This window comes from Corylus avellana, chromosome ca2, assembly GCF_901000735.1.
Source record: "Corylus avellana chromosome ca2, CavTom2PMs-1.0".
In the NCBI taxonomy this organism is placed as follows: domain Eukaryota; kingdom Viridiplantae; phylum Streptophyta; class Magnoliopsida; order Fagales; family Betulaceae; genus Corylus; species Corylus avellana.
The window spans coordinates 33035709-33058698 of record NC_081542.1 but is presented as its reverse complement, the minus strand read 5'-3'; the positions used below and the strand labels follow the sequence as shown (position 1 = coordinate 33058698).

The following is a 22990-nucleotide window of genomic DNA, read 5'->3' as shown; positions in this document are numbered from 1 at the left end:
TCAAGCGGTCTAGCCTTTTTTTGAACCAACCTTATGACCGTTGCTTAATCCAAAATTTGCGATATCCAAAATCTAACCCCTCCCACTCTATACCCCACTTGAAGAGCAAAAAGAAATTGAAACTCATCTTAAACTTCAGTTCAATTGAGGTTTAGTATATTATTAGTATAAATAATAAAGTGTTTTTATACAACCAGTTTGAGAGAGAGAGAGAGAGAGAGTTGAGCTTAAAGGCAGCATGTGTGTGAGAGACCCCTCCCACTCTATACCCCACTTGAAGAGCAAAAAGAAATTGAAACTTATCTTAAACTTCAATTCAATTGAGGTTTTGTAGATTATTAGTATAAATAATAAAGTGTTTTAATACAACCAGTTTGAGAGAGAGAGAGAGAGAGAGAGAGATTTTCTAGTGCTTTACGCAGCTTATTTTCATGTGAAACAAACCACTTTAACAATCCGTAACAGAGTTGAACCATGAGGCCTGTGAAATAGCAAGGTAGGATGCTACAAAAAGGAAGCTCAAAGTTTTCCAGCACTTAAGATTCTTTTCAAGCAAACTTTAGTGGTTGAACTATTGCTCATCCTTGCCAGAGTAATAATGACGGAAAACACAGGAGAAGTCCCTGGCTTCATGGCCATCCTTGCAAAGCTTTGTATATCTGCAGCAAAGAAATGGTTCATAAGTTTTTTGACCTATGGTTGATTTTTGGTGGAAATTAAGCTATGGTTGATAGAGTACCACATTGAAAATATGGGACTCTATACCTTTTCGACAAATCAGTTTTTTGACCTAAACTTCTTACATATTTTCAATGTGGGACTCTATAACCCCATGGTTTAGGACGAAAATGTATAATTTACCCAAACTATTGTTACAAAGAAAAAAGAAACTGAATCACACCTGACACTACAATCTTAAGGCCTAGAAGTTGGTATAAAAAGGCAAAACGGCTTACATCTCTAGGGCTTGGGATGTCAACGGGCAGTTTTGACCAATGTCTTCGGCTGATGATGCAGCAAGATTTAGGTCTTTAGCCTGCGTCATACAGAAAAATATAAACTCAATGCTCAATAACTCATGGTTAGTACACGGGTCCAACGATTATTGGAAGAGAAATTCAAGATCATTTGCTAGGCATGTTTCAATAATATTTGAAGGCATGAAAAACCAATAATCATATCTTCCAATTGAGTGCATAATTTTCATTGTTTTTTGAGAAACTTCACTTATAGTCCCTAAGTATAAACAATTTTGCAATCATAACCTCGAACTTTAAAAATTTGCAATGTCAGTATCCTATGTTTCAGCCTCTTTTAATTTCACCATTTTTTGTCAAAATACCCCCCAATTTGTTTTTTTAAAAACAATAATAATAATAAATGCCTTGGACTCATTTGGTGAATTTTCACTTTTTTTTTTAAAAAAAAAAAAAAAAAAAAAAAAAAGGGGCATTTTAACAAAATAGAGGTGAAATTAAAAGGAGTTGAAATATGGAATACCAACATTACAAAACCGCTTAAACTTCGAGGGTGTAAGTGAGTTTTCCCTCCTTTTTTCTTGGCGAGAAATATAGCCTTCTACTAAAACATAAGATGCACTAAAAAAATGTTAGATTTATTGACATTTTCCAATGAGAGATCAAATACAGAAGCACTTACTTACTATACAAACTTTTACGGGTGTCCATTTCTATAGATTTGATAATAAGGACGTAGTAGTGTTACTTTATGATCAAGGATGATATACCTAAAATGTCAATGTAATCAAAGATGCATCAACAAGACTGTTTGACTAATCTTAGATTTTAGCAAGCCATAACACCAGAATAGTTATGTTCACTGCAAACAAAGAGCTAAATCTTTGCGCTGAACACAAAAAAGGTCTTCACATCCCATCCAAGTGGTGGCCCACTGAACTATTTGGGAACTTCCACTCCTCTCTATTCGAAATATGCCTTTCTAGGAGCATTATAATCTGCAGCTTAAATGGTCTCTTATGAAGTCTCTTTTGGTCTTATTCTTATTGCACATGACCATGTTTTGTACTTTAATATTAACAAAAACATAATTTCAAAAGCAACAGTCCCAGATCACTTACCATAAGCTTAGATGCAAACCCACCATCATAATTCCTCGAAGAGGGTGCTTCTTCCATCACTCCAGGAACTGGATTGTAGCTATCACTGTCATTTGAATGTCCTTAGCATACATACATATTAATTAACCTAGATGAAATGCAAAATTTACTTAAATTTTAGCCAGAACCTGATAATATAACCCATCAGCAGAGAAATTCAATTTTACTTACCTCCTATATCTCTCAAGACAACTATAATCTGTTGGTATCTCATGCTTTAGCAAAGCTGTGTTTCTGATTTGTTTCAGTTAATGCAATAATGCGTGCTTGATATGCATTGGTGGCCCACTTCTTAATGAGGGTTAGTAACAGTTTCTACTACAGATGGGCAGATGCCTTTACCCAAATTACTTTTTCAATGAGAGTTTGTTTCTATGTCCTTAAAAGAGATGAGGAGAAAAGAAAAAAGGAGGTGAATCCAGGCCACATATGGGTCTGCAAGGAACCTTTTCTTATTTTTTATTTTTTGGGATATTTTAAGCACTTTCCAGCGCAACCTAGTTTGTAATTCAAGGAAGAGCTACCATCTCAGTTCTATTTCATTCTACAGCTACAAACATTTGGTCAGGTTAAGATAGTCTTTTAGCTCAAATTTCAGAACTGGTATAAGGCATTGGTGCTTCCATTGTAGTCTTGCTCAAAGAAGAGCATCAAATCTCACTAACAGATCAATAGTAGAGAAGTATTAAATACCTACTCCAACAGCGAGCACTTGAAGAGTTGAAAACTCTTGTCAGAGTGTTGGCAGCAATTCCCAGAGACTGACCAAGAGCAAGGGCTTCAGAGACACCAAGCATACTTACAGCCATTGCCAAATTATTGCAGATCTTTGCTGCCTAAACAACAAACCATGCTCAAAAATTTAAAATACTAGCAACAAATTCTGATAGGCTAAGCATTAAGCACCAAGTTCAAGAACAAGCTGAGAACAATTATATTTTCCTTCAGTTGCTGTGACTATCACACAGGCAACAGGGAAGTGTATCCTCATAATGATTAAGGATAACGGAAGGAAACCTGAGAAGAGTGTCGTTAAACAGATAATTTTGATGTTTTCTTAACAGTTTCCATCTTTCTAGGAGTACAACATTTGCATCATGTCATTCATGACTGGCAAACTACCACAAAAGCAAGTTAAAGACCTAATAAGCACGATCAAGGTGATTTTTAAAAAAAAAAAAAAAAAAAAAATCAAATTTCAGTTGAGACCAGGTTCAGACCCATTTGAGTTGATGGGTTATGCCCATTTCCAAGGGCATGACTTATACCTTCTTATCCAAATAAACATGTTGGCATGGGCATGCTAGATTATAAATAAGCAGTAGCTTATAACCTTTCCAAAACACAATACAACCAGTGTTGTATTGGTGATGAAATCCAAGAGGCAAACTATGCTAAATTATGCCACAGAATCTCTGGATAGAAAACCAAGTAAATTCAGGTGATTGCAGCTTATGTCGCCACATGAATCAGAAAATTACTAATTCAACAAACCAACCTATCAATCTAATTGATTTTTTAAGCTTTCTAAGTGATTCTGTTAGCTATCCATTGGATATACAGAGATTATCCTGATCATATATTCTAATGGCAAAGCAATAAGGCTTTCTTCATAAATGGTTATAAATACTTGTTAAACTACCAGTTATCCCAAAAGCTTAGTATGATAGAAAGATAAATTTAATCACTTAATCATTACTTTAACACTCCCCCTTACGTGTGGGCACAAACTCCCTTTTAATAGGTGAGGCCCAACACGTGGAATATTTAATTTAGATGGGGGGTGATTTGACGGAGTCAAGGTTCGATCTCATGACCTTTTGGCTTTGATACCATGTTAAATTACCATTTATTCCAAAAGCTTAAGCTCATAGGAAGAGATAAATTTAATAACTTAATCATTACTTTAACAATACTAAAAGATGCTATATAACACCTAACCCATTGTCTGGTATGCACTACAAATTTCTATGATTCATGACTCACTCATTTAAATTTCAGAATAGCTAGATTTGAACTTTCAGTTCTGCCTAGAAAGATGAGAATACAAAGCATGCAAACAAACCAACAATTAACTTGTATTTTATTAAATAAATCACATGATTTATGAGAACTCATTGCATTTTATTAGATACGTGGTCATATGCACACTTCTTTGTTAGTCCAAGTCAATAAGCAAAGTAAGATCTGCCTTGGAAAGGAAATAATGTAAGCGTGTATACTGAGAATATGAAATTATTTCTTCAATCATTAAATAACATTTAAATACTCTGTATGAAAAAATTACAAAAAATAACACCAGAATGTAGTAACATCATGTATGAGAACTTACCGAACCATTTCCTGTTTTCCCACAGTATATTGTGTTTTTGCCCATTGAAAGGAATAAGGGGTTTGCAGCCTGGTAGGCTTCCTCAGATCCACCAACCTGGAAAAAATGTTAGCCTTGGTTCATAAGTTGATTATTATCAGAGCACAAAACTTTGGTGCCATTAACCTAACACAGCCTCCTCGACCTCTAGCACCAGAGACTTGTCTTAGCTGTATACAATCCCCTTGTTTACATGAAAAATTGCCCCCTATGATAACTGAATATATTTCTAAAAAGAAAAAGAAACTCTGAAAAATGTTAAAGCAACGGCATAACCAATTAATATCTTTGAGAGAGGCTATAATTAGATATAGTATAGTTGAAATCCATACTGGCAAAGTTTGCTGGGCTTGCAAATTTACTAACGTATAAGTGTTTGAATTGTGCAATTCTTAATGTTTGAGGCCTAAAGAAGTTGGCTTCTGGTTAGAATGCTGGACCTGCCAACTTGGTTAGCATTTATTGACACATTACTCTTGAATTTAAGTAAATAGTAGGTTGCCAGATTGATCCAGGATTGGCATTTCTCAGATAGGTGAATTTCGAGATTTTTAGTCCAATTTAAACAAGTAGAGTACAGTTTAGGTGGATGATATGGACTTAAACCAACGCCATTCATTTCCAGCCACAAATATATGTGATAAGAAGTCACCAAAGAAGGTGAGAAAAACAGGAAGCCATAACAGTTCTCGATTGTAATTAGTGCAGTATGAAATGTAATATGTTACTTTTATGGCGGAAAAAGATATAATCCTATGCCCAGGTTCTTACTTTTCTATCTTACTAAACCCACCCAAGTTAAGACCCCACATGACTACTTTCACAGCACCAAAAAGAAACAATGGATGAGGTAAATAACTGTATCAGAGAAGTTCAGCTCATTTACTTCCATATAGCCTAAAATCAGTACCATATTCTGATCAGCATCCATTCATCAAATGCTTTACAAAAACATTTAACAAATCAAACCCTGCAATGGCTATTATAAAAAAATGTCATTCCCCACTCCCCAGCCATATACTGAGTTCAGGTTATGCAGATTAAACAAAAATGATGTACATCACTAAGGGAACAAGTCCAAAGTGTTTCCACTAAGCAATGTGTCATTCTTTCCATTCTAAGACCATAATTAAAGCAGAAGGAATTTAATATCTTGACTTTGAAGGTTTAGAGTTGAGGGCTGTGAGAGTGCTGTGAGAGTGCTGTGAGTGCTGTGACGGCGCGTGAGGGCGCGTGTAGGGTGGTTGGAGCTAGTGTTAGTTTGTGTCATGGCTGGACCGAGGAGGTGGAAGGTGGAGTCCAAGGAGTTTGAGGTGTTGATCAAGGAAGGGGCATCAGGAGTGAGAATTTTTGAAAGGAGCTACAGAATCACAAGGTCCATCTTTCTTAAAAAGGATGAGTTAGCCTGGTTGGTGAAAGTAGCGGATGATTTGGTGGCAGTGAAGAGCTCTGAGGTATTCTGGGATCAATCTAGAGCTGGATACCCCAGAATTATTGCACAGAAGAGCTCAAATAGGCATGGATACTTCCTGACAGTGGAGGAATTCGATGGAAGAAAGAGATGCGGCTCAATCATCATCCCTGAAGGTCGACGTGGGTTTGGGTGGGATCGCTTCTTTAAAGAAATGCAAGCAGCTTCCTCTTTTCTTCGTGGTCATCGAGTGATCAGTGAATGCAGGGAGTTTAGGGGAGATAAGGGTGAAAAGGGGGACAACGGCGTTAAGAACCAGAGAAGTTATGCCGAAACAGTGAGATTGCAGACAAAGGAATTCCAGAAAGGAGGTAGTTTCGGCCAGGTCCAGAGTCGGCGAGGACCTATGGAGCAGAAGGTTCAGAGCTATGGTAAGAACACGTTTGGTCCGAAGGCCAAAGTTTCGGCGATGGTTCAGGGAGGCTCTGGGGGGGTCCCGACGAAGTTTTTCTGGCCGGCGAAGTCTGTGCAAAACCAGGGAGCGAATGGACAGCTTGGGGCGAAGGACGAAGGAGGCGTGGAGGTCTCGTCTTCAGCTCCGGCGAGAGTTACAGCAAGGTCGGCGGAACAGATGGTAGCGTTGTCAGGTTCTGATTGCGTGAAGGGACGGGAGGGGATGGGGCACCATGCTGGGCTGGTAGGCATCGAGCTCCTCAACGTGAAGGAACTGCTGAAACGTCTGAAGAGGGAATGTGACGTGGGGATGACCAGGATTGATAAGGTGTTTAAACAGATGGAGCTTAATGGGCTTGGGCCAGATAATAAGACTTGTGGTGGTCTGGGGAAGACAGAAGTGAAAGGGAAGAAGAAAACTGGAACGGGAGGAACAAGTAGACTGAAGGTCAGGAAGAAAATGATTTTTAAGCCCAAAGGAGTCGTGGGCTCAGGCTCTAGCCCACTTAAAACTGGACCAAGCTATCCAGTAGTGGCATCCTCGGAGGTCCTTAAGGTAAACCCGAGAGACCCGCATCTTCCCATGGATACTCCGGCGACTTTCTCAGGCGGAGGGGGGAATGGGTCAGTGACAGGAGGGATTCCCAGGGAGATAAGCGGCAAGTCTGTGGGGGGTGCTGGTATTTTCCGGGCAGAAGAGCGAACCATAGAGTTGGAGCCCGTAAGTCCGGTGAAGAAGACCCAGTCCTCCGGCAACGAGTCAACCTTGTTAACATATAGGAGGAGGAAGAATGGGCCGCAGAGAGGGGATGAGACATTGGTGGGTCCACTAGGACCCTCAACTGCGACGTCTGGACAGTTTAAGGGGCCCATGGGTCTGTCGCCGGAAAAATCTCAGAGGGTGCCGGAGACCCTTCCGTCGTCGGAGGAACTCCAGAAGGCGCCGGAGAGGCCTAGGGAGACCGGAGAGGCTGGGGAAGGTATGTGTTGGGCCAACCGTCAGCTTTTGAGGGGGAGTCCCTCTTGTCGGAAGTCTGGGATGGCTGCGGGGGAATGGTTTCAGCAGGATTGTCGGGGGGTGGAAGAGAGTTTGGGCCCCTTGACTCAATTTGGGCAAAAAAGACTGGATCGATCATCGGTTCTGGAGTTTTTTGAGTCTGATTCAGGCATGGATGGGGACATAGTTGCTGAAGCTGCAGTTTTGGAGGAGTTAGGGTCAGACTCGATCTCATCCAGCTGGGTAGTTGGAAAATGCCTCAAATTTTGCCCAAAAATTGGTGTTTCCGATGAGGGGAAAAAGGAGGAATTGGAGGCATTATTCAATGCTATAGAAGCTTCTAGAATGCAGTACAATTCGGATTTGGGAGGTGCTTCTGCCTGTGTTCCTGCACTCAAAGGACTTGAAGAGATTGAAGAAGATGAGAGGGGTCGTTTTGGTGGATCATGAAGCTTAATATAGTAGTTTGGAATGTGAGAGGGTTGAATGCCCTCAAAAAAAGATTGCGCATTAGGGGTCTTTTAAAGGAATGGAAAGTAGATGTAGTGTGTTTGATTGAGACGAAGATGGAGACCATCTCCAGAGAGGTGATTCATAGTCTTTGGGGAGGTCAGCATGTGGGGTGGAAGTATAAAGGTTCTAACGGTGCGTCGGGGGGGATGCTAATGATGTGGGATAGGAGGGTAGTGGAGTGTAAGGAGGAGTGTGTGGGACATTTCACTTTGGCGTGCTCCTTTCAAAATGTAGAGGATAGATGGGTTTGGGCGTTTGGGGGAGTGTATGGGCCGAATGAGGATTTGGAGAGAAGGGCTCTTTGGGAAGAATTGGCTGGTTTGATGAGGGTGTGGGAGGTCCCTTGGTGTTTGGGCGGGGATTTTAACAGTGTTCGCTTTCCCAGTGAGCGCACCAATGGTTCTTATTTCTCTTCGGGCATGATGGATTTCTCAGACTTCATCTCAGAGAATAATATGGTGGATATTCCGATGGTGGGGGGTCAATTTACTTGGTCCAATAATCAAGAAGATGAGAGTTGGTCGAGGATTGATCGGTTCTTGCTTTCTTCGGATTGGGAGGACCACTACCCAACAGTATCACAAAGGAGACTTCAACGCCTGCTCTCGGATCACTTTCCTTTATTATTGGACTGTGGGACTCCTTGTGGAGGTAAGAAGAGTTTTAAATTTGAAAATATGTGGCTTAAGGCAGAGGGCTTCGTTGATAAGGTTGCTTCTTGGTGGGGGTCATATTCGTTTGAGGGTTTGCCTAGTTTTGTGCTAGCTAATAAACTAAAAGCCCTTAAAGTGGACTTGAAAAAGTGGAATGAGGAGGTCTTTGGGGATATTGGGAGGAAAAAAAAGGAGTTGTTGGGAGATATCCAGGAGTTGGATGAGCTGGCAGAATCGAGAGGTTTAGATCAGGAGGAGAAAATCCGGAAGGTGGACAAGTTGAAAGATTTGGAGAATACATTGTTATGTGAAGAAATTCATTGGCGCCAAAAATCGAGAGCTTTGTGGCTCAAGGAGGGGGATCGAAATACTCGTTTTTTCCACAAGATGGCTAACTCTCATCGAAGGTACAATAGTGTGGAAGTGCTTCGTATTAATGGCGTGTTATCAGGTGATCCAGTTGAGGTGAAAGATCACATAGTGCAGTTTTACCAAAGCCTTTATTCGGAACAAAGCACTTGGCGCCCTAGAATGGATAACCAGCAGTTTTTGACCATCGAAGAGGAGGATAGTAGGTGGTTAGAAAGAGATTTTGAGGAAAAGGAGGTTTGGGAGGTGGTAAAAGGCATGGATGGTGATAAGGCTCCGGGCCCAGATGGCTTTTCCATGGCTTTCTTTCAAGCTTGCTGGGGTGTTATTAAACAAGAGGTTATGGCGGTTTTTGCAGAGTTCTATCGTAGGCGTCAATTGGTGAAGAGCTTGAATGCAACTTTTATTTCCTTGATTCCGAAGAAGGCGGATGCGGTGGAGATGAAGGACTTTCGGCCCATTAGCCTGGTGGGAGGAGTGTATAAGATTGTGTCTAAGGTTCTTGCCAATAGGATGAAAACTGTTTTGGGTAAGGTCATCTCCTATTCTCAAAACGCTTTTATTGGGGGTCGGCAAATCCTAGATTCCGTTCTCATTGCAAATGAATGTGTGGATAGTCGCATGAAATCAGGGGTGCCAGGTGTTCTTTGTAAATTGGACTTGGAAAAGGCCTATGACCATGTAAATTGGGACTTTGTTCTGTATTTGCTGCATAGATGTGGGTTTGGCGAGAGGTGGAGGGCTTGGATAGAGTGGTGTATCAAGACGGTAAGATTCTCCATTCTTGTGAATGGTTCTCCGGAAGGGTTCTTTAATAGTTCGAGGGGAATCCGGCAAGGGGATCCTCTCTCACCGTTATTGTTTGTCTTGGTCATGGAGGCTTTGAGTAAGATGGTGAATGCAACGGTTGACCAAGGCCTTTTGAAGGGTTTCTCGGTGGGAAATAGGGTCTTGTCGGAGTTGATGGTCTCCCACTCTTTATTTGCGGATGATACCTTGATTTTTTGTGAAGACTCTATCGAGCAAATCCGGTATGTTCGTCTCATTCTCTTATGTTTTGAAGCTGTTTCTGGTTTGAGAGTGAATCTGGGAAAATCAAAGATTGTGGCCATTGGTGAGGTGGAGAACATTGGGGTTTTAGCTAACATCCTTGGGTGTAGTGTTGCCGATTTGCCTATGAAGTATTTGGGTCTCCCTCTAGGGGCGTCGTACAAGGATACGGCTATGTGGAATGAAGTGATCGAAAAGATGGAGCGTCAGTTGGCAGGTTGGAAGAGAATGTATCTTTCTAAAGGAGGTCGCTTAACCCTCATTAAGAGCACTTTGGCTAATCTTCCGACTTACTTTTTGTCTCTGTTTCCGATTCCGGCAAGTGTAGCTAAAAGGATTGAGAAAGTCCAAAGAGATTTCTTATGGGGAGGAATTGGGGATGAGCCCAAGTTGCATCTTGTAAGTTGGAACCAAGTTTGCAGCCCGCTTCGCTATGGGGGTCTTGGTATTCGGAAGTTGCACCAGTTTAATCAAGCTCTTTTGGGGAAATGGCTTTGGAGATACGCAAATGAGAATGGGGCTCTTTGGTGTAAGGTGATCGAAGCTAAGTATGAAGACCAAGAAGGTGGGTGGTGCACGAAGGATGCTTCGGGCTCTCATGGTGTGGGTCTTTGGAAGCATATTCGGAATGGGTGGAATTCCTTTGCCAAAGGTATTCGGTTTGAGGTGGGGGAGGGATCGAAAGTTCGTTTCTGGCATGATATTTGGTGTGGGGACAATTCTTTGAAGCAAGCTTTCCCGTCCTTATTCAATATCGCCAGACACAAAGATGCTTGGGTGAAGGATAATTTTATTGGGAGGAATGGGGTTGTTGAGTGGAATGTCATTTTCATACGATCGGTCCAAGATTGGGAGGTGGATTTGGTTTCTCCTTTCTTTGAGCGGTTGTATTCTTGCAAGGTTTCTTTAGGCAGTGTAGATCGTATTTGTTGGTCTTCGTCCAAGCAAGGCAAGTTCGAGGTTAAGTCGTTCTACAAGGCCTTGACCTTTTCTAGTAAAGAGGAGTTTCCTTGGAAGAGCATCTGGCGTACTAAGGCGCCTCAGCGGGTGGCTTTTTTCGGGTGGACTGCAGCCCTAGGGAAAATTTTGACTCATGATACGTTGCGCAAGAGGAACATAGTGGTAGTGGAGTGGTGTTGCATGTGTAAGAAGAACGGAGAGTCAGTCGATCATCTTCTTCTTCACTGTGAGCTTGCAAGTGCTCTTTGGCACATGATTTTTCAGAGGTTTGGGTTGCATTGGGTCATGCCTTGCCGGGTGAGGGACTTGTTTGCTATTTGGTGGGCGGGAGGACGAGCTCGAAGCGCGGTGGTGTGGAAGATGATTCCTCTATGTCTTATGTGGTGTATTTGGAATGAAAGAAATGCTAGATGTTTTGATAATTCCACTAGGACCATAGAGGAATTAATTCATTTTTTCTTCTTTACTCTTTACTCTTGGACGGCCGCTTGGCTTACTCCTTTAGTGATTAGTTTCTCTGAGTTTCTTTTTCATTTTTCTCCCTCCTAGGCGCTCTCTGTGTATACTTCCCGTGTATATGGGTTGCGCCCCTCTGCGCTTTTTTTTATATATCATCATTACTTATCAAAAAAAAAAAAGTTATATAGCTTTGTAGATTTTGTGCTCTTTTCTCCTTGACTGGCTGGGATGTCTTTCTCTTGGATACTTCTTTAGTACTTGAGTTGTGTCCCATGCACTTTTAATGAATTATTTTACTCATAAAAGAACTGTAGCAATTTTACTTAAATATATATAAAAAATTGATATATATATATATATAGGGGGGGGGGTGGATGGGACTAGAATTAGCTTTTCCAGTTTTATTTGGTATTGCTTGTGCGAAGGATGCCTCAGTTGCGGCTAATATGGAGGTGTTGGGTGGTTGCAATTAGTGGAATGTGAGTTTTTCTAGAGAGGCACAGGATTGGGAGTTGGAAGTTTTTGCCTCCTTTCTGTAGGTGTTGCATTTAGTCAGAGTGAGACGAGGGTGTGAAGATAGATTGTGGTGGATTTCTTCTAAAAGAGGCATTTTCAAGGTCAATTCCCTCTTTTACTCCTTGGCTTGTATTGAAGGTAGGAGCTTCCCTTGGAAGAGTGTGTGGCGGACACAGGCTCCTTTGAGAGCGGGCTTTTTTGGATGGTCGGCGGCTCTTTGCAAAATTTTGACCTTAGATAATCTCAGGAAGCGACATGTTATTGTGATAAACAAATGTTGCATTTTAAGTGAAGTGAGGAGACGGTGGATCATCTTCTTATTCATTGTGAGGTTGCTTATGCTTTTTGGTGTGCCATCTTTAGTCGTTTTGGGATGTCTTGGGTGATGCCTAGACGGGTATTCGATTTGTTCACCTGTTGGTGGTCTTCTGGAAGGCGAAGGAGTGCCGCGGTTTGGAAGATGGTGCCTACTTGTCTCCTTTGGTGTTTATGGTAGGAAATGATCAATAGGTACTTTGAAGACTTGGAGAGGTCCTTGGAGGACATTTTATCATCTTGTTTTCATACTTTGTATCTTTGGACTGTAGCGTATGTGTCCCCGTTCTCGATTAGTTATGATGATTTTATTGTTCGCTTTTCCTTTTCTAGTTAGGTGATCCTTTTGTATACTCCCTGTGTACTTTGGAGCGCCTTACACTTTTAATAAGACTGGTTATTACTTATAAAAAAAATATAAATATAAATATAAATATAAATATATATATACACACACACACACACTTGACATTAATATCTAATCACCCAAATTAAGAAGAAATTTAAGATTTTAATTAAAAACATGACAATAATGATTGTTTATATAAATAGTAAAAGTTGTCAATAGTAATTTTACAACTTGACAAAATAAGAAAACATGTGGGCATGTTTGGTAAAACTCGACAAAGCTCCTTTCACTTCTCAAACTTTCAAAATGCTAACAAAATGGATTTTAAGATGTGGCTCCCACTACACACTTTTCAAAACAAACTACAAAACTCTTCTCAAAACCCAAAATACGTTTCAAAATATAAAACACAAAACAATTTAAAAAAACAAAATGTTAAAACTAAAAAAATAAAAAAAAAGGTGGTGTTGTCGTTGCTTGGCCGCCAGATCACCACTAGCATGGTGGCATTGCCGTCACTGTGGTGGAACACTTTTTTTTCTTTTTCATCTTTTATTTTGTAAAAATATTTCTTAATTTTTAATTTTTACAATTTTCAACTTTTACCTTTTCAAAAACTCTTATCCCAAGACTTCTTAAAACTTTACCAAACAGGTATTTTTAGATTATTCGAGTTTTGCATGGTAGGGGGAGTTGTTTGAAGAATATGCGCATTTGTATTATATGGTGTAGTATGTATATTTTACTATGTTTTTGGGTCCTTGGCATATCAACCATGGACTGATACAAGGGCCAATCATTTGCTTGGATTATGGTGTGGATTGTTATTTGTTAATTACATGACTTATGCTCCCTGCTTGGTGGAGAAGTATTTTGGTGGCAAAGTATGGGGTGGATGGCGTTCTAAAGTTCCTCGTGACACGCATGGGGTGGGTTTATGGAAACACATTTGTAAGGGTTGGGGGTTGTTTCAAAGCCACTTTAGATTTGATCCTGGATTGGGGGTGAAAGTCAAATTTTGGGAGGATATTTGGTGTGGCGAGATGTCTCTCAAGGAGGCTTTTCCCGGTCTTTTCAATATTGCTAGTAATAAGGATGCTTTCATTGCGGATACCCGGGAGTGTTTTAATGGTATGGTTCACTGGAATGTCACATTTACCCGTAGTATTCATGATTGGGAGGAGTTGGACTTAGCCTCCCTCTTTTCGCTCTTGTATTCGTCCTCGATTTGTGGGGAAGGGGATGATCAGATGTGATGGACCCCTTCAAGAAAATGAAAGTTTGAGGTTCGCGTTTTTTATAGGATGCTCGTCTCAAAAGTGTCCAATCACTTTCCTTGGAAAAGTATTTGGCGCACAAAGGTTCTTTCGAGAGTGGCCTTTTTTGCTTGGTCGGCCACCCTTGGGAAATCTCTCACTTTGGATAATGTTCGGAAGAGAGGTATTGTGGTGGTTAATCGTTGCTGTATGTGTGAAATGGATGGGGAGTCTGTGGATCATCTATTTCTTCATTGTGGGGTTGCGCGAAAGTTGTGGGAGGTTATTTTCTCTCGCTTCAATTTGTGTTGGGTTATGCCTAGAAGTGTCAAGGATTTGTTTGCCAGTTGGTGGTCGGGTGGGAGATCTAGTAGTGCTGTGGTGTGGAAGATGGCTCTCCTTTGTCTTTTATGGTGCCTTTGGAAGGAGAGAAATGCAAGATGCTTTGAGGATTTGTCAAGGAACCTTGAGGACCTTGTTCATTTCTTTTTGTACACTTTCTTCACTTGGACTGCAGGCTGGCTTGCTCCTATAGTGATTAATTTTCCTGATTTCCTCTCTATGTTCTCTTCTTCTCTCTCCCCAGCTTAGTCGCTCTCTTGTATACTCCCTGTGTGCTTGGGTTGCGCCTCTTTGCGCTCTTTAATGCATTATTACTTATCAAAAATGACTTATGCTCCCTGCTAATGTCTTTCTAAGTTATATACATATTTATAGTTGTGTATGTTTGATTCGTTTGACGCTATCTACTGCCATATTTCTAGATTCTCCTTATGTTTGTCTAAATATGAAACAATTTTGTTCATGTAGTGTCTCAACGATGGGACCCCCGAAGTGAGGGATGCAGCTTTTTCAGCCTTGGCGGCAATAGCTAAGGTAGTACCTTCAACCTTTTATTGCTATTAATGCATGAACTATAAAAAAATAGCTAATGCTTGAAGTTTAAAAACTACTATTGTAATTTTAAATTATTGTTGTTCATTCTTTTTTAGTTGGTAGGCATGAGGCCTTTGGAGAGGTCATTGGAGAAACTCGATGATGTTCGAAGAAAGAAGCTCTCTGAAATGATTGCTGGCCCTGAAGTTGGTATGTCCACTGGTACGAGCTCAGGTTTGTAAAATATTTGTACTTTCAGGGAACACCAATTTACTTAAGTGTTAATCAATGGAGATTTGGTATCCTTGTCTCTCATATCTTATCATGGCTTGCCAGTCCCAGTCCAAACTTCTGGTGGGAGTGTACCTTCTCTGGAGGTAAGTTGATAATTGCTTTTCGATTTAAGTTTCTTGCTTTGCATACTTTATTTTCTTTTTACATGTGGTACATTGATGAAGTATAACTGTCAATGGATATATCTTTTTTTTTTTAATTTTTTCTGGCACTCCTTGTTTTGTTCTAGCTAATAAATTAAAGCATTAAATTAATGCTTCAGAAAATTCTGTGTCGTATCCAGAGGGCAATGCGAATACAAGAGAAAGTTAATATTGGCCATTTTACATGAGTTCATTGCAAACATTCAGAAGTTTAGAACTAATTATGTGTTTGCATGTTTTCCTTTTCTTTAGTAAATTGGAATAGTTGTATGTTCTGCTTGAGCTGTGTTGGCGTGTGGGGGTGTGTGTTAGGTGGTTGGTGCTAGTTTTAGATTGTGCCATGGCTGGACCGAGGAGGTGGACGGTGGAGTCCAAGGAGTTTGAGGTGATGATCAAGGAAGGGGCATCAGGAGTGAGGATTTTTGAGAGGAGCAATAGAATCATAAGTTACATCTTTCTTAAAAAGGATGAACTAGCCTAGATGGTGAGAATAGTGGATGATTTGGTGGCAGTGGATAGTTCTGAACTATTCTGGGATCAATCCAGAGCTGGATACCCCAGAATTTTTGCTCAGAAATGTTATAATAGGCATGGATACTTCCTGACAGTGGAGGAATTCGATGGAAGAAGAAGATGCGGCTCGATTATCATCCTTGAAGGACGTCGTGGATTTGGGTGGGATTGTTTCGTTAAAGAGATGCAAGCAGCTAACTCCTCTCTCCGTGATCACCGAGTGATTAGTTAGTGTAGAGAGTTTAGGGGAGAAAAGAGAGAAAAGGAGGTGAAGAAGCAGAAAAGTTGGAGATAGTGAGACTGTCGTCGAAGGCAACCCAGAAAGACTGTGAAGTTTGGCAGGAACCAGGTCAGTGAAGCTATACGATGGACAAGAAGAGTTTAGGTCCGAAGAAGTTCCAGGGTCCAGCGATGGCTCAGGGAGTTTCGGGGGGGTTTCCAAAGGAGCCTGTTACGGCTCCGACGAAATCCTTCTGGCCGGCGAAATCTGCTCGAGGTCGGCGGAGCCAGCGTGAATGTCTGGCGGAGGTTGCGTAGAGTTTGTGACAAGAGCTTCGGCGAGTTGGTCAGCAAAGCCGGCAGCGCAGTCTGTGCAGTTGTCAGTCTCTGATCGCGTGAAGGGACGGGAAGGGATGGGGTACCATGCTGGGCAGACCTACTCTGAGGTAGGTATTGAGCTCCTCAACGTGAAGGAGTCGTTGAGAAGTCTGAAGAGAGAATGTGACGTGGGGACGTATAAGATTGACAGGGTGATTAATCAGATGAAGCTCAGTGGGCTTGGGCTGGGAGAGGAGGAAGCTGCAGGTCAGTGGAAGGCTGTATGGAAAGAGAAGGAGAAAATTGGGCCGGGAGGAAAAATAAAAAAAGGCCAATAGCAGGCTGAAGTTGAAGAAAAAGGTGATGTTTAAGCCAAGAGGTGTCGTGGGCTCAGGTGTGGGCTATAGTTTTAGCCCATCTCAAGATTGTCTTCATTCTCAAGTTGGGCTGGCTATATCGGCGGCCTCTGAGAAAGTTGCGACTGGGTCGAGAGTTCTCACGCCTTCATTGGCGCGTTCGTTGTTGGCCAGCAAAGAGCTAACAGGGGGGGGGGGGTTGGGTCAGCGGCAAAAGGGATTCCCAGGGTGTCTGTTTTGGCACTTCTGCGGGGGATGCTTGCGCTTTCTTGGCCGAAGAGAATTCAGTTCTAAAAACTCCCGCAAGCCCGGTGGAGGAGCTTCAGCCCATTGGTAAAGGGATAACTCTACTGACCTATAGGAGGAGGAAGGCTGGGCCGCAGAGAAGGGATGAAACATGGGTGGGTTTGCTAGAAGCCTCAACGTCGACGTTTGGGCAGCTGAAAGGGCTATTGGGACCGACGCCGGAAAAGTCTCAGAGGGTGCCGGAGACGTTTTTGTCGTCGGAGGAGCAATAGACGGCGCTGGAGAGGCCTATGGAGACCGGCGAGGCTGGGGAGGGGTCATTTCTGGCCACACGTCAGTTTCTGGGGGGAGTCCCGCTCGCCGGAAGGTTGGTTTGGCCGTGGGGGAGTGGGTCAGCAGGCTCGTCGGGGGGAGGATAGGAGATTGGGTCCGTTGATTCAATTTGGGCAGGAAAGGATGGATCCAACATCGGCATTGAAGTTGTTTGGGTCTGATTCAGGCGTGGATGGGGATAAAATTGCTGAAACAGTAGGTTTGGAGGACTTAGGGTTAGACACGATATCATCCAGCTGGGTAGTTGAAAATTGCCTCAAATTTTGCCCAAAAGTTGGAGTTTCTGATGAGGGGAAAAAGGAGGACTTGGAGGCTCTATTCAATGCTATTGAAGCTTCTAGAAGGCAGTACGATTCGAACTTGGGAGGTGTTTCTGCATGTGTTCTTGCACTCAAAGGACTTGAAGAGATTGAGGAAAGTGAGAGGGTCGCTTTGGTGGATTATGAAGCTTAATATAGTAGTATGGAATGTGAGAGGGTTGAATGCCCTCAAAAAAAGGTTGCGCATTAGCGGTCTTTTGAAAGATTGGAAAGTAGATGTAGTGTGTTTGATTGAGACGAAGATGGAGACTATCTCCAGAGAGGTGATACATAGTCTTTGGGGAGGTCAACATGTGGGGTGGAAGTATAAAGGCTCTAATGGATTGTCGGGGGGGATGTTAATGATGTGGGATAGGAGGGTAGTGGAGTGTAAGGAGGAGTGTGTGGGACATTTCTCTTTGGCTTGCACTTTTCAAAATGTAGAGGATAGATGGGTGTGGGCGTTTGGGGGAGTGTATGGGCCGAATGAGGAAGTGGAGAGAAGGGCACTTTGGGAAGAGTTGGCTGGTTTGATGAGGGTGTGGGAGCTCCCTTGGTGTTTGGGCGGGGATTTCAACATTGTACGCTTTCCCAGTGAGCGCTCCAATGGTTCTTCTTATTCTTTGGGCATGATGGATTTCTCGGACTTCATTTTAGAGAATAATCTGGTGGATATTCCGATGATGAGGGGTCAATTTACTTGGTCCAATAATCAAGAAAATGAGAGTTGGTCGAGGATTGACTGGTTTTTGCTGTCTTCGGATTGGGAAGATCACTATCCAGCAGTATCACAAAGGAGACTTCAACGCCTACTCTCGGACCACTTCCCTTTATTACTGGACTATGGGACTCCTTGTGGAGGTAAGAAGGGTTTTAAATTTGAAAATATGTGGCTTAAGGCAGAGGGTTTTGTTGATAAGGTTGCTTCTTGGTGGGGGTCGTATTCGTTTGAGGGCTTGCTTAGTTTTGTGCTTGCTAGTAAATTAAAATCCCTTAAAGTGGACTTGAAAAGGTGGAATGAGGAGGTCTTTGGGGATATTGGGAGGTATCCAGGAGTTGGATGAGCTGGCAGAATCGAGAGGCTTAGATCAAGAGGAGAAAGTCCGTAAGGCGGACAAGTTGAAAGATTTGGAGAATACATTGTTGTGTGAAGAAATTCACTGGCGTCAAAAATTGAGAGCTTTGTGGCTCAAGGAGGGGGATCGGAATACTCACTTTTTCCACAAGATGGCTAATTCTCACCGAAGGTACAACCGTGTGGAAGTGCTTCGTATTAATGACATCTTATCCGGTGATCCAGTGGAGGTAAAAGATCAGATAGTGTAGTATTACCAAAGTCTTTACTCGGAACAAAGCTCTTGGCGCCCTAGAATGGATAACCAACCTTTTTTGTCCATCGAGGAGGAGAACAATGGGTGGTTAGAAAGAGATTTTGAGGAAAAGGAGGTTTGGGAGGTGGTAAAAGGTATGGATGGTGATAAGGCTTCGGGTCCAGATGGCTTTTCCATGGCTTTTTTTTCAAGCTTGCTGGGGTGTTATTAAGCAAGATATTATGGCGGTTTTTGCGGAGTTCCATCGTAGACGTCAATTGGTGAAGAGCTTGAATGCAACCTTTATTTCCTTGATTCCAAAAAAGGCGGATGCATTGGAGATGAAGGACTTTCGGCCCATTAGCCTGGTGGGAGGGTTGTATAAAATTGTGTCTAAGGTTCTTGCCAATAGGATGAAAACTGTTTTGGGTAAGGTCATTTCCTATTCTCAAAATGCTTTTATTGGGGGCTGGCAAATCCTAGATTCCGTTCTTATTGCAAATGAATGTGTGGATAGTCGCATGAAATCAGGGGTGCCAGGTGTTCTTTGTAAATTGGATTTGGAAAAGGCCTATGACCATGTAAATTGGGACTTTGTTTTGTATTTGCTGCATAGATGTGGTTTTGGCGAGAGGTGGAGGGCTTGGATAGAATGGTGTATTAAGACGATAAGATTCTCCATTCTTGTGAATGGTTCTCCGGAAGGGTTCTTTAACAGTTCGAGGGGAATCAGGCAAGGGGATCCCCTCTCACCGTTATTGTTTGTGCTTGTTATGGAGGCCTTGAGTAAGTTGGTGAATGTGACGGTTGACCAAGGCCTTTTGACTGGTTTCTCGGTGGGAAATAGGGTCTTGTCGGAGTTGATGATCTCACACTCCTTATTTGCAGATGATACTTTGATTTTTTGTGAAGATTCTATCGAGCAAATCCGGTATGTTCGTCTCATTCTCTTATGTTTTGAAGCTGTTTCGGGTTTGAGAGTGAATCTTGGAAAGTCAAAGATTGTGGCCATTGGTGAGGTGGAGAACATTGGGGGCTTAGCTAACATTCTTGGGTGTAGTGTTGCCGAATTGCCTATGAAGTATTTGGGCCTCCCTCTTGGGGCGTCGTACAAGGATACGGTTATGTGGAATGAAGTGATCGAAAAGATGGAACGTCAGATGGCAGGTTGGAAGAGAATGTATCTTTCTAAAGGAGGTCGCTTAACCCTCATTAAGAGCACTTTGGCTAATCTTCCGACTTACTTTTTGTCTCTGTTTCCGATCCCTATAAGTGTAGCTAAAAGGATTGAGAAAGTCCAAAGAGATTTCTTGTGGGGAGGAATGGGGGATGAGCCCAAGTTGCATTTTGTAAGTTGGAACCAAGTTTGTAGCCCTCTACGTTATGGTGGTCTTGGCATTCGGAAGTTGCATCAGTTTAATCAAGCTCTTTTGGGGAAATGGCTTTGGAGATACGCAAATAAGAACGGGGCGCTTTGGTGTAAGTTGATCAAAGCTAAGTATGAAGACCAAGAAGGTGGGTGGTGCACGAAGGAGGTTTCGGGCTCTCATGGTGTGGGGCTATGGAAGCATATTCGGAAAGGGTGGAATTTCTTTGCCAAAGGTATTTGTTTTGAGGTGGGGGAGGGTTCGAAAGTCCGATTCTGGCATGATATTTGGTGTGGAGACAATTCTTTGAAGCAAGCTTTCCCGTCCTTATACAGTATCGCCAGACACAAAGAAGCTTGGGTGAAGGATAATTTTATTGGGAGGAATGGGGTTGTTGAGTGGAATGTCATTTTCGTACGATCGGTCCAAGATTGGGAGATGGATTTGGTTTCTCCTTTTTTTGATCGGTTGTATTCTTGCAAGGTTTCCTTAGGCAGCGTAGATCGTATTTGCTGGTCTCCGTCCAAGAAGGGCAAGTTTGAGGTTAAGTCGTTCTATAAGGCCTTGGCCATTTCTAATCAAGAGGAGTTTCCTTGGAAGAGCATCTGGCGTACTAAGGCGCCTCAGCGGGTGGCTTTTTTCGGTTGGACTGCGGCCCTAGGCAAAATTTTGACTCATGATACACTGCGTAAGAGGAATATAGTGGTTGTGGAGTGGTGTTGTATGTGTAAGAAGACCGGAGAGTCAGCCGATCATCTTCTTCTCCACTGTGAGCTTGCAAGTGCTCTTTGGCACACAATTTTTCAGCGGTTTGAGTTGCATTGGGTCATGCCTTGCCGGGTGAGGGCCTTGTTTGATAGCTGGTGGTTAGGAGGTCGTTCTCGAAGCGCGGTTGTTTGGAAGATGATCCCTCTATGTCTTATGTGGTGTATTTGGAATGAAAGAAATGATAGATGTTTTGAAAATTCCACTAGGACCATAGAGGAATTGACTCATTTCTTATTCTTTACTCTTTACTCTTGGACGGCCGCTTGGCTAGCTCCTTTAGTGATTAGTTTCTCTGGTTTTCTTTTTCATTTCTCTTCCTCCTAGGCGCTCTCTGTTTATACTTCCCGTGTATATGGGTTGCGCCCCTTTGCGCTCTTTTATATCATCATTACTTATCAAAAAAAAAAAAAATTTGACACTACCAGAGAGTAATCCTTTTTATTTTCTCGAATTAGAGGAGGTTGGGACCAAAAGTAGAATGGTGGAACTTAATGATGTAAGCTGGCACAAACTACGCGAATTTTTAGGATCACCTCTTCATCAACAACACTTGTGAGATAGTGTGGAACAACGACCAATATGCCTTTAAATGCATAGAAAACAAATGTCAAATATAAAACAAGGAGTTTAACTTCTATAGGGACCTGACATAAAGTAGGTACTTTGTGCCCTCTAATAACAGTTTGCTACATCTGATTGGAATACCAAAACACTCAAATCACACCAAACTCATAAACCAAAATCTGAATGTCACAGTGCGCATCACTGGCATAGTGTAGTAGCACCGCTGCAACGTGTTGAGGTAGACCCATGCAGTTGCCGCCTAACACTGCGAAGCGTGACAGATTGTGGACGAACAGTGTGCTCTAGAGGAAAACTAGGAGATCGGATTTGTGTATGTGTGTAACCAAGAAACAAAAGATGCACCAAATGACTTGAGACTCCTCAACTATGTCCATGGACCATATGAAAACAATATTTGCAGCTTTTAGAAGAACAACACTGACGATAGAATCAGTGAAGCCAGACTCAGAGGAGCTTCAAATAAAAGAGGTGAAATATGGTTCATTCAGCCCAATTTCTTCGAGATTTGATCACCCTACTACAATTCAAATTTATAAAGGATGCATGAATAAAGAATAGCAAAAAAATTTGCAACTAATAAAGGTGTCAAAAAAGGATGACCACTAAAACATATTTTTAAGATTCACTGGGGCTACCGTACTCAGGCCTTCTCTTTGCTGACAACCCAGTGTGAGTGTTTGTTCATTTCTGGTCGATGGGTTTGGTGTGATTCGGTGCTTTCAGCTTGAAGTGTTTTGGTGTTCCAATCTGACGTGGCAAGCTTATAAGAGGGCACAAAGGACTTGTTTTATGCCTAGTCTTTATAGAAGTTAAAACTCTAAAACAAGATGGAAGTCCCTAACCTAATGTATATACCAGTAATCGATTGTAGTGTTATCTTTGCTGTATCTTGAATATATTAACTGTATAGTGTTGTGTGAGTTATATAGAGTTTTATTTACTTTTTCTTTTATACTGTTTTCTAGTTTATGTAGGGTTTAGTGTGGCATTCAAGTTTATTCTTTTCCTATTTTTAGATTTCAAGTTTAAGATGTCATACTTGATTAAGTTGCAGACTTCAGAAGGTGCGTTTGTGAGAAAGTCGGCAGCTAGCATGCTTAGTGGGAAGAGGCCTGTTCTGGCAGCTGTGAGTTTTTCTGCTTGTTCGTGTTTCTTGTTACTTAATTTACTTTGTATCACAATGTGTTTCCTCGTTGATTTGTTGTGCTTCTTTTCAGCCTGTTATAAAAAAGGGGGGCTCTATAAAATCAGGTGCTAACAAGAAAAGTGATGGAACTGGACAACTGAAATCTTCAAAGCCAATTGAGCCTCCTGAAGACATTGAGGTAAATGAATGGTTTGTTTGTGAAAGCTTTACTTTGATTTTAGTTTACTTTTCCAAGCTCTGTGCTGACTGCCTTTAGTTTGTTTCAAATTTTTCAGCCAGCAGAAATGGGTCTTGAAGAGATTGAACGCAGATTAGGTTCTCTTTTACAGGAAGAGACCATTTCTCAATTGAAGAGCACTGTATGGAAAGAGAGACTCGAAGGTTCGTTGTCATCTACCTTTGACATC

The 22990-nt window shown here is 41.9% G+C and overlaps 2 protein-coding genes across 7 annotated transcripts in view; one reads left to right on the top strand and one right to left on the bottom strand.

Annotated features, from left to right (window-relative positions):
* Positions 1-22990, top strand: part of LOC132172823 (protein MOR1) — a 49060-nt gene that overhangs the window by 10958 nt on the left and 15112 nt on the right. For 2 of the 6 annotated variants that reach the window (XM_059584392.1, XM_059584390.1), the window contains exons 13-18: positions 14620-14685; positions 14802-14919; positions 15022-15062; positions 22491-22562; positions 22654-22761; positions 22859-22964. In XM_059584392.1, the coding sequence (XP_059440375.1) occupies positions 14620-14685; positions 14802-14919; positions 15022-15062; positions 22491-22562; positions 22654-22761; positions 22859-22964 (511 nt within the window). Of the gene's footprint in view, positions 1-14619; positions 14686-14801; positions 14920-15021; positions 15063-22484; positions 22563-22653; positions 22762-22858; positions 22965-22990 lie in introns of all 6 variants that reach the window. The other 4 variants (XM_059584391.1, XM_059584389.1, XM_059584394.1 and 1 more) reach the window with 3 other exon arrangements.
* LOC132172734 (probable 3-hydroxyisobutyrate dehydrogenase, mitochondrial) lies at positions 297-5439 on the bottom strand. Its single transcript, XM_059584290.1, has 6 exons — positions 5368-5439; positions 4470-4565; positions 2831-2973; positions 2099-2183; positions 957-1036; positions 297-659 (listed from the first exon to the last, which is right to left on the bottom strand). Exons 1-6 carry the CDS (start codon positions 5437-5439, stop codon positions 572-574), a joined length of 564 nt encoding a protein of 187 aa, XP_059440273.1. The 3' UTR covers positions 297-571.

What these genes read in the sequence shown, in the direction of transcription:
- LOC132172734 (XM_059584290.1), bottom strand. Translation starts at nt 5,439, where the DNA reads ATGGATGCTGATCAGAATATGGTACTGATTTTAGGCTATATGGAAGTA. An exon ending in AGTGCTCGCTGTTGGAGTAG is followed by an intron (nt 2,184 to 2,830) that starts GTATTTAATACT and finishes TTCAAATGACAG; the next exon opens with TGATAGCTACAATCCAGTTC. An exon ending in GGTTTGCATCTAAGCTTATG is followed by an intron (nt 1,037 to 2,098) that starts GTAAGTGATCTG and finishes TGTATGACGCAG; the next exon opens with GCTAAAGACCTAAATCTTGC.